The sequence below is a fragment of the Corvus brachyrhynchos genome, unplaced genomic scaffold (assembly GCF_000691975.1).
Source record: "Corvus brachyrhynchos isolate BGI_N302 unplaced genomic scaffold, ASM69197v1 scaffold162, whole genome shotgun sequence".
NCBI classification, from domain to species: domain Eukaryota; kingdom Metazoa; phylum Chordata; class Aves; order Passeriformes; family Corvidae; genus Corvus; species Corvus brachyrhynchos.
This window is the reverse complement of record NW_008236696.1, coordinates 6,891,606-6,902,175: the sequence shown is the minus strand read 5'-3', so window position 1 is coordinate 6,902,175 and position 10,570 is coordinate 6,891,606. Positions and strand designations below refer to the sequence as shown.

The 10,570-nt window shown below is 42.3% G+C and overlaps 1 protein-coding gene across 1 annotated transcript in view; it reads right to left on the bottom strand.

The window, feature by feature from the left end:
* LPP (LIM domain containing preferred translocation partner in lipoma) overlaps nt 1–10,570 on the bottom strand; it is a 313,431-nt gene that overhangs the window by 119,501 nt on the left and 183,360 nt on the right. The window contains exon 8 of the mRNA XM_017726845.1: nt 10,317–10,568. Coding sequence (XP_017582334.1) covers nt 10,317–10,568 — 252 coding nt within the window. The remainder of the gene's footprint in view (nt 1–10,316; nt 10,569–10,570) is intronic.

The window sequence follows — 10,570 nt, the reverse complement described above, 5'->3', positions numbered from 1 at the left end:
AGCAGGAATTCCCAGCACAAGTGAGACCACCTTGGCTTGCTTCCTCAATGGCCCATGGAGAATGCTAATGTGAAAGGGTAAAAAAGTCTCTAGGGCAGTGGGTTTTTTGCCTTCTCTAATTTGCATAGAATTGGTTTTTTCTCCCTTGGACGTGCAGGCCCCACATAATGAATTTAAGCTTCTGACAACAGGGTTTCCTAGATCAGGGGAAGTACGGATCAGAACTAATTTGCTGATGGTTGGGATTTGCATGGTGAAAGCCACAGATCTCCTGTCCAGGATAGCCTCTCTCCTCCAGAGGAGAAGCTGCCTATGGTGCCTCAGTTAACAATTAACTCCTAAATGGAAGCAGAAGGGTTGATGAGGGTGATGAAGGTTTAGGACTGCATGTCTTTGTATCCTTTCTAAAAGGAGAAACAGATGTTTCCAGCCACCACAAACTTCCATTCCACAAACCTCTTGCTCTGGCTGTTACCTTGGGGCAGTGGCTTCCAAATGCTGAATTAAGAAACAAACAAATTAACTGTTTTGCTGGAAGGTTCAAGAGAAAGTCTGGGGCAGAGTCAGAGGTTGAACACATCCCCTCACACAGCAGCTCAGAAGACAGAAGACAGCATGGGAAAATCCTGTTCTAATACTGGTTTTTTTGCTGGTAATGAGGGTCTCCAAGACTGCCAGCTCAATTGGAGAAGAGCCCTGGAAACTCTTCTGCTTTGTCAGCGACATGGTCTCAAGCAAAGCCCTGGTCTCATCTGTTAAAGTACAGTCCGGATGTTTTCGCTAGCATTAATCTAAATTTCTAAACAAACACCAGACCCTACCAACTTGTGTAATGGTGAGGAAGTTAATTTTATCTGAGATGTTTGGGTTTCCTCCCCTCCTTTGTCTCCTACTTTAAACTGATGCCATCTCAATTTAAAAAAAAAAAAGGGCGGGGGGCAATTTTGAGCGCTGCCTGTAGATATGCATTTGTATGCATTTTCCATCTTTTAACTAACAAACAGGAGGGGGAAAAAAGTTAATTTTGCTAGCAGCCTGCTGTGATATAAATAAAAATAATAGGTACATTCACAGATTTTGAACTTTTTACAGCCACTGCTGCAAAAAGCAATTTTAATTTATAACCACAGATTCTTGCAAAACATATAACGAAGACATAATAAAATGGAATGTTTATCCTGTGGCTCCCATTAGACCTCTTCCGTTCGATGGTTGTAACTAATGACTTGTTTTTCCACTTTTGTATTGGAAGCCTTATTATTGGGCTGCACAGAGCATACCTTATTTGATTTCCCTAGCAATGTCTGCACCTCTTGCTGAAGCCTGCAATTAGATGTTCATGAAGTAATATTAAAAAGCTGCATAATCACATCTGTGGTCAAAAATTAAAAAAAAAAAAATAAAAAAGCCAGTAACAAGCCAGCTCTGTTTGTATAATATTATACTGGGTACAATAGACTAATGTTCACTCCAGTGCATGTGTCCTTTTGACTAACCACTTCTATCTGACAACCTTTTTTTGGCAACAGAACACATTGTACTTTTTGGATAATTGACTGTGGAATATAATGTTGTTTATTCAAAAGCAGGTCACACAGAACCGAGCTTCCAGTTGTCTTTATCCTTCTACCTTTCTTATCTTCATGCTGTTTAAATTTATGCTGAATTTCTTTTAATTACACATATGGTTTTAATTCCTGTTCTGTATTCATTCAGTAGAAGGTGACCTGATGGTGAAATGGTACAGAAAGGTGGGAGGGAAGCTGAACTCAGATTTGAAAACTACATTCGGACACATTTACTGGTGAGCAACCTCACGAAGAAACAAACACAAGCACGTGCACTCCCAACACCCTCTGGTACCTACAGGGCCATGTTTGCCTGCAGTACAACTGCATGGTTTCTCTGTAATGAAAATTCTACTAGAAAGGCTCATCCACCACTTGCTCAGTGATCTGGAAATTCTACAGCAGCAAAAGGCCTAATTTTAAGCCTAAGCCTTGGAGGACAAAAAGCCCCAGGGAAAATGATGTAAAAACATGTAGAAGTTGTGAAAAATCTAGATGAGGGGAAACGCAGTTGAGAAAATAGGTTCAGGAGAAAGTTTTAACTGATGTATTCAAATGAGGTCATGCAAGAATTGATGTGTTTCTAAAGCATCTTTTTGGGATGCAGCCTGTGGAAAGAGAGGTCACAAGCAAGTGTTGTATAATAGGCGAGGGAAAGGATTTTGATGCAGCAAGGAACAGAAAAGTAGCCTTATAACACAAGCTGGAGAAGATGAGATGCAGAGCACCTTTCTGATGCTGATCATCAGATCAGGAAAACACAATTGTGACCTGAAATTTTAAGTCTGCAAGATACACATGAAATTGAGGTTTACAAGAATACAAATGTTGCAGGGCACTTCCTCATGGAGACTTCTGTTGGCTGACTTGGACTGCAAAATAAAACCCACCAGACTTCCTGGTGACAGCCTAGAAAGAATCCACCAGTGGCATATACACAGCAGGAGCTTCCTTGTCCACTTAGGCCATTTTTCTCCATGGAAAAGGCGTGAGTTTGCACTTTAAGCTCTATTGAAGCAACAACAGAAAAGAAGGGGATTCATTTAATGAACAACCAGCTCTCATAAAGCTGGAGGAAACCCCTGAAAAATACATCCTTCAGGTGTTGGTAGAGTCTAACTAGGCAATAACATGATGAAAATTATGATAGCTAATCTGCTGTGCTATAGCTCAGGTGTGGTTCCATTTTACTGATGACTAAACTAATCCTAATAAGTGAGGTTAGGTTACAGCCATTTCATTTGAGAAAATTTTCTTTGTTGAGAAAAATATTTAATTGGGAGGATGAGTGATACTGACAGTAAGAAATTCATCTGTCTGTGCTGGTGCTAAACCACACTGTGGAAAATCCTTGCTAATGCTACATTGATCAGCTAACACGTAGCAGCTCCACTCTTCTAATTTGTTTTGTGTAGCTGACTTTAGATGGCCCATTTCAACCTGGACTATTTTGAGGAGCCATGTGAAACTAAGTCACTGCCCTGTTAGTGTGGATAAAGAGGCATACAAATATTACTCTGCTACAAGCAAGACGTAGTTCATCTGATATTTTTTCCAGCAGAGGGAATACACTGCGTCTGGAACAAAGAAGAAAATGTGACTGGAAAGTTTAGAGCCCTTAAATTAATTCCCTAGACAAAAAGTTGAGGCATCATACTCATAATATCATGTTATGTAACTTGCTCTGGAGCCAGGCAGCTACTAAGTGAAATAGTATGAGTTATAAAAACAAAATATTGTTGTGAAAACAATTTTACAGCTTTATAATTCACTATTATTTTCATTTAGGAAAAAAACTGTCAGTGTAATTGCAGATTCTGTTTGCCTTGCAGGAGTTCTTTCAGCCTGTGATAGGAAACCTCTCTCTTTTTTTTTAACTTTTTTTTCCCCCCAAAGGCTGCTATTAAATTTACTATATTATGTTTCTTTATAGTTATTCAGAGGTAAATCTTAACAGGAAGCCCATTATGTGGAGGCCAAAGTTAGTTTAACACAAGAACATTTATGATCAGTAAATGTAACCGTATATTAGCAACTACTTCATACCATTACTCTTGGATGAAACAAATATTATACCAGCAGTCATTACAGACTATGTTGCAATCTTTACAACTGAATATCTATTTTTGGTGGGACTCTATATGGCTGGCACTGCTCATTGTGCACCATGATAGTTTTCTAACTTGCCTGCTCATTCTACTAGGCTCAAGAGCCTATCTGTGTACAACCATGCCTATCCATGGAAAAATGAACCATATTTTAAGCTGTGCACAGCCCCTACACAAAGTGGTGCTTCAGTAACCAATCATTACTATTTTATCTGTACATGCGCCATTAAAAACTGGATTAAGACCACAAATATGCTTCACAGAGGTCAGTGGGAAAATCACCCAAATATAGAAAGATCCACTCCAAATGACATGGCCAAAATAAGACATCACCCAAAGCTATGCTGTCACTGTGTTGCGAGCATAGTGACTTACCACTGGCATTACCATCAAGTCATAAGCGTTTCACATCCAACTGAGGCAGCCAGAGACCTTCTCACCTCAAACAGAGGAGCCATCCAATGACACCAGGATGCTCCTCATCTCCTTTTTCTGCCCAACTCTCCTAATCAATTTGTGCCTAACCTTGGACAAGTTTCTCTACCCATTCAAGTTCTGCCTACGTTGCAATAAACTTGACAATGACACAGAGGTTATCTGACAGAAGAACAGCTTCCTCACACGCTCCGGTGCTTTGGCTTTGAAAGAGTTACAATGTGGTTGGACTCGAGTGTATTTTAAAATGGAAGGAATCAGCTCCTCCAGTAATCAGCAGCACCATCACACAGAACAGCCACAGCCTGCCTGCAAATTAATTAAGTGGCACTCACTTTTATGGGTGCTGCTTTCTGTACTGAAAGCTGTAAAGCAGTAGCAAGGCCAAGCATTCTTGTCTCATCATGCTACAGACCAGGCTGCCCCGTAGAGACCTGAGCTCAGGCAGCCCCAGGGCTCAGGCAAGCCCCAACTGCCTGGAAACCAGCCAGCCTCCCCTTCTGATGCTATGTAAGTATACACTCAAGCATCTCTTGATCTCAGACCCAAAATTCTTGTGTTAGCCTGTAACACGGTCTGGCAGTATCTCTCAAGGTAGACACTTGGTTGTCAAGAGTTAACCAGCACAGAAACAGAGCCCTTGATTAACTTCAAGGTTGCCCCATGCCTTATCATGTGTGGAGGCATTGTCCTCAGCTTATTTTAAGAAGGAGCAAGAAAGAACATCCAGGTATTATGCCAAAAGCCTCTTTCTCAATTATTCCTCTTATATTTCTAACCCATTGTGGCTGACTAAAGGCTAAAACTGCAAAAGCTGCATCCTGAAGCTGTAAATTTAAGTTGCTTTTTCAGTATATGCTGACCTGACTTGCTCCTGTAACTGCAGGCTCCCTGTTATCTTTAACTTCAAGGTAATTGTTTGGCAACTCTTTGTTTCATTATTTCAAGAAAACAATTCAAATATATGACTCCTAAGAGAAAAAACTGATTAATTGCTCTGTCATCAGCTGGTTCCTGCTAGTATATGGAGTGCTTAAATAATAAAAATATAATACAAAGAACAAAGAGTTAAGTTCTCAAATGAAAACGTTAAACACATTTCAAGCCAAGAATTGGCCTCTTTCAAAAGTTTAGGGTATAAACCAGACCGTGTCAGATTCCTGCACTCAGGATAAGGACACCATTCTGAAAACACTTCTTTGCATCTCTTGCCAGCACCTATTCACCTGAAAAAACCCACAAAGATTTTCATGCAGAGATTTATAATAACTTGAAGAGGAAAACATCATTCTCAATGCCACAGCAGTACAAGTCCTAACTCTGAGCTTCTCATCTTATTGTTAAGACACCACTGCCTTCTTTCCCCTCCTCCTCATTTTAAGAGAAGCAACAGTATTTAATTTAATCCACCCAGAAGCAATGACAGAGTCAGCAGCTGATATACAGCTAGTGCTGGTTAGAACTCTGAATTACTGTTTTGTGAAGAATGTCAACATTTTGACATTTGTTGCTATTCTCAGGGTAGAAAGGAACTGCATATTCATCTGGAAATTTTGAAATGTCACACTGAACTCGCAGATTCAACTCTGAATTTCAGAATTTCACCTTCTATTTCATTTTACATTAGCTTTCAGTCTTTTTAAATTCATTAAATGCCAAAGTAGAATATTTACAATAACCCTTTTTAATTTTACTGTGTTTTGCTTTGTTTTAGCATATTAAAACTGTGGGAAGCCACTGTCCCACACTGACAGAAAACCAACTTCAATCATCATTTTACACTGTCTCCAAGTTCCATCCATTGAAAATTTTCGATACGTGACTTTCGTGAAGAAGACACTTGGGTGAAGACATAAAATTCTGGGTGAGAAGACACTTTGGGGGAGGCAAGCAGTGCAAAGCAAGCTGCCTGCCTTTCACCACAAGTCAAAAGCAACACTAAGAAGGAATATATCCCTGTGACAGCAGGAGGGAATCTGGCAGACTGATTTTATTCATCTTCAGAGAAGGAAAAATTTCTAGTTGCTAAATTAATAGCAAACAGCAAGAGAATTAGTCTCAGTTCAAACGCAAGTGCCGGAGGTATCTCCTTTATGTGAGTGATGGCAGACTATGAATTTTATTAAACCAGTACAAGAGAAGTGCATCAGTCATAGCGAAGGGCACTGGTGAGCATATGTTTCTGAGGCAAAGATGAAAATTCCAAGAGAATGTCTCCATCACAGGTATTAAATCAGTGGAAAAACTGACAAAAGCTGAGTAAAACGAGAAAACAGAGAGCCATCACAGTCCCTTTTGGGCACTGCAAGCTGCATGAGACCGTGTCAGGACTAGGTGCAGCAGGCAGCAAAGAAACCAAAGAAACCACCTCCAGCAGTGCGGAAACCACGCGGTGGCTGAAGTCCGCTAGTCACGAGCGGCCACCACCATCTAAACCACGCCACAAGCATGAGCTGCCTCACGAAATTCTCCTAATTTACAGTTGTTTCCCGACTTTTCATGGTGCTCACCTGGAAAGGCTGCGAAACTGAAGGGCTATCTGAAGAGGAGGCCATGCTCCATATGCACTGATGCCTCTATAGGTGTGAATGGGGATACTGGGACCCATGGCTAGTGTGGGCTGACCAGGTTAAGGAACTCAGGCACCTGTGCTGTGTCTGAGAGAACAGACATTGCTCCCTTTCTTCTTCCAGCAAATCTGCAGCAAAGGAACATGGATTTGGATGCTGTACTAAATCAGAGCTGCAAGACACTTCTGTCCTCACCAAACTGGTAAATCGCTCTCAAGAGATCAATGTTTTTGTTAAGATTTCCACCATTCTGGACCAGAGCCACAAAGCTGTCTCAAATGGCTTCAGTGGTACCCAGCCGGGATGTTGAAAACATGCAGATCCCTTCAGGAAGGAATGTGGCTCCCAAAGCCTGTGAGTAGAATTAGGAGAATAGCTGGGATCTGAGATCTAGGAAGAACAAACCTCCCAGAGCCACCCCTCAAATACACCAGGAGGTACATGAGGTACCTGAAAGGTCCACAAATCCACTTGGGAGATGTGATAGTGTCTCAAAAATGCTCAAACATGACCAAAACAGTGAAAGGACCTAGACCAATCTGAAGATACGAGAACTCAACAAGGGTTTTCAGCGTCTTAACCAGTCCAGCACAGAAACATTTAGTGATAGCAGAGCTGGTCAGTGGTGGGAGTTTATCGACCCTGCTTTGGCCACAGGGAAAAGTTCTGGGAATACTCCCTGTCAGAAACTGGCTTTGTCATATGTCTACAGTGGACATCTTGGTGCCAGAAACGAGGGTACCTAATGAGCCACCCTGGTCTTGTGCCCTCTGCCCCTTGGGAGAGGAGAAGTTAAGAGAGAGGCTTCAGATTTTGACTTGCTCTGAGCGGGCACAGCACGAGCATGAGAGGAGCCAACTGTGTCATATGCTTCTGTGATGGTCTCATGAGAACTCTGCTGCTACTCCTACAGAAGTCCCCACCACCCACCATCCTGAGGTTTGTTGGCTGTTGAAGCACATGAAGGTTTAAATGAGGACATGCATTCCACCAGATCATTTCCTAACTGGGACTTGGGCACTAATGCTAGACAGCGTACTGCAAAAGACTAAAATGCCTAGAGGCTTCACATGCATGACTCTCACTCCATAAGTGGCCCAAGGACAGAATGCAATGTGGAATTGTGTGTGAGTAAAACTCATTGTATTCAGCAGGCTTTAAGAACCAGTACAGATTATTTGCTGTTCCCATACCAATCCAGATTTATTTTGGATCAGCAGCGACTTCAACATGATTAGTACACAACTAAAAACACAGAGCCACAGTGTCATGAACCTCCTCCTAGCCAGAATGCCAAATATAAACCTTTTTTTTTTACCCTTTAAAAACATGAAACAAATTTAATGAAAAACTTTACCTCTCACAGTGATGGATCATGGTATATGTTAGAATTAAGGACCATGAACTTTTAATCTGAGATGGATTTGCTACAACATCCTTAATAATTTGCACACAAACTGTGTTCAAGATTAAGAATGCACTTTTCTAAATACATTTAGAAATTGTTTGATATTTTAAAATCATCCCCTTGCAAGAAGAAAAATTCCTAAAGGTCATCTTACATTTTATGTGATACGTATTAATGCTTCTTACCCTTTCTGTTTCCTTAACTGAAAGGTTTCAAACCAACCTTGAAAAGGCAAAACACAACAAAATGCAAAAGCGTGTGTGTGTGTGTAGGAAAAGATGTTAAAATTCACACGATAGCCAAGTCAAATTACAGTGACAGTTCTCCCTAACAGACATCTGGCTATAACACGGTCTTTTTTTTTTTTTTTCATTTTAAATAAAAAAATTCCCAAAGTTGATTTTATGAATGAGTTATTCTGCAAAGGAAGAGAACGAGAACAGCACATGGTAAGGCTGGACAACACTGCTTTAAAGGCAAATCCTGACACCAATATGTTACAAAAAATTTGTAAGCTCAAAAGTGAAATAGGTGAGAAAAGAGATATTTAGCAGGCTGGAAGAGAGAGCAAGTTTCTGGAGGGATCTACCATCAAGCAGATGATAGTCTGTTCTGCAGAAGAAGTGAAATTATTTTTTATAGAGATATTTATGAAGTATTTCTGCATGTGTATTTGCAAATGCCATGTGCACACACACGAACATGTATATATAAATATATATAGGCATACATGAAACCCCAAACTTGAGCTAAATTAAATTGTTCCTCCAGCTTTGTAATGCAAATGAGACTAACAGGCTTGTGCTGTTTGTGGTTTGAGATGATTTGCGTTTCCATAGAGATGCTGACTGAACTACAGTTTTTAAATTTTTTATATATATGCCTACTTGTATCTATAAAAGTCTAAATATGGATCTGCTGTACCTCAGCATTTCCTCAGTGACTCCACTGGAACCACAACAATTTACATCAGTTAAGGCTATGTGCAAATTTTGTGTCTTTCACTACTTTCCAGTCTAAGCTATTCCAAGTACCTGCAGAGCTGAGAGTTTATTGCCCCGTGCCCTGCTTCAAAGCTTCTTGTTAAGGAAGGGGAAGAAAAGAGAAAAAGCAGTTTCTTAGCTGCTGGCAGATAATATTTCAAGGACTTCTGTAATTTCTTGCCCTCTCTAAACTGCCTCAAGAAGCATCTTTGTCTTCCAAAGTTCCCACTGTCAGGAAACCCAGAATTCAGGGAAGACCATCTGTGTGCTGTTAGAGAAGGAAATGACAAAGGGACAGGCTTTCTGTTATGTATCAGAAACTTCTTCCCCTTTCCCTGTGAGCACCCAAAAACTCAAGAGCACGGATGTGCTCAGACGTGCCAGGATGGGCCTGGGCAGCAATGGCATCATTGCCTCCCTGCCTCACCCTTGGTGGAACCTTAGCTCGTCATATACAATGCAGGCCCCACAAAACTAAAACACCTCTGTCCTCCCAGAGCCACATTAGAGATGGCCACCAGCAGAATTGGCAAAAGCCAGCCAAGATTAGCTTGGGTAGAGAAACCAGGCAGACCCACCTTAACTTCCTATTTCAAATTGACTTCACTTTGTGAGGTCCAGGCACTGGTTGAAGTGGATGGGGGCCACCCAGTGTACCAACACCGGAGAGGAAAACCAGAGCCGAGCTCTGTGGGGACTCATTTCCATGTGGTTTCAGTGATAAGTGATCTTTGAACAGCGACAAACCAGAGGACAACCTCTGCAATCACTCTGAACCACAATCAAAACCAGCCTCTCGTGTACCTCCAATCTGCCTGAGGACAGGGAGCATGAATTGTTGAACCAGGGATGTCCACAGGCACACGAAGCAGCTCACACTCAACCTCTTACTTCATCTTGGGAGTGCCCAGAAGAAAAGGCGATGCCTTACAAAGGCATGGCCAGGGAGCTCCTTGGGCAGCAGCATGTCACAGGGACAAAGCCTCCCTCCCTCCTGCGGGCTGACATCATGCCTTCACATTTGACAGCATCTCACCCTTTGAGGCCGATGGTTTTTCTAAGCCCCCACAGAGGCTCTTTTCAAAGCAGAGGAGAGTTCCCTATTTCCAGCTTTTAAGAAGTCATATGTAGGGAGACCTGCCCCACACCCCTGATAGCACCATTTAACCCCCTGCCACCTTTCAGGGACTGTCCCAGGCCATGTTCAGCCATGTGGCTCTCCCAGAAATGCCCACATCTCCTACCTTCTGCTGCAGGGTGGGTGGCTGCGGGGCCATCACCGGGTCAGTGATGTAGGTCTTTTTCGTGCCCGGTGGCTGGTAGAGCCCAGGGGGAGCCTGACCCATGGCATTACTTGCAGGATACGCCGGCTCAGCCTTCCAGGAGCTCTGCGGCATGTAGGGCGCTTCGGAGCCATTCCTGCCGCCGTACCCCCCGTAGTAGGGGTCCTGGTAGCGGCCCTGCGGGGGCGCGTAACCATAGGCAGGGTCCGCGCCGC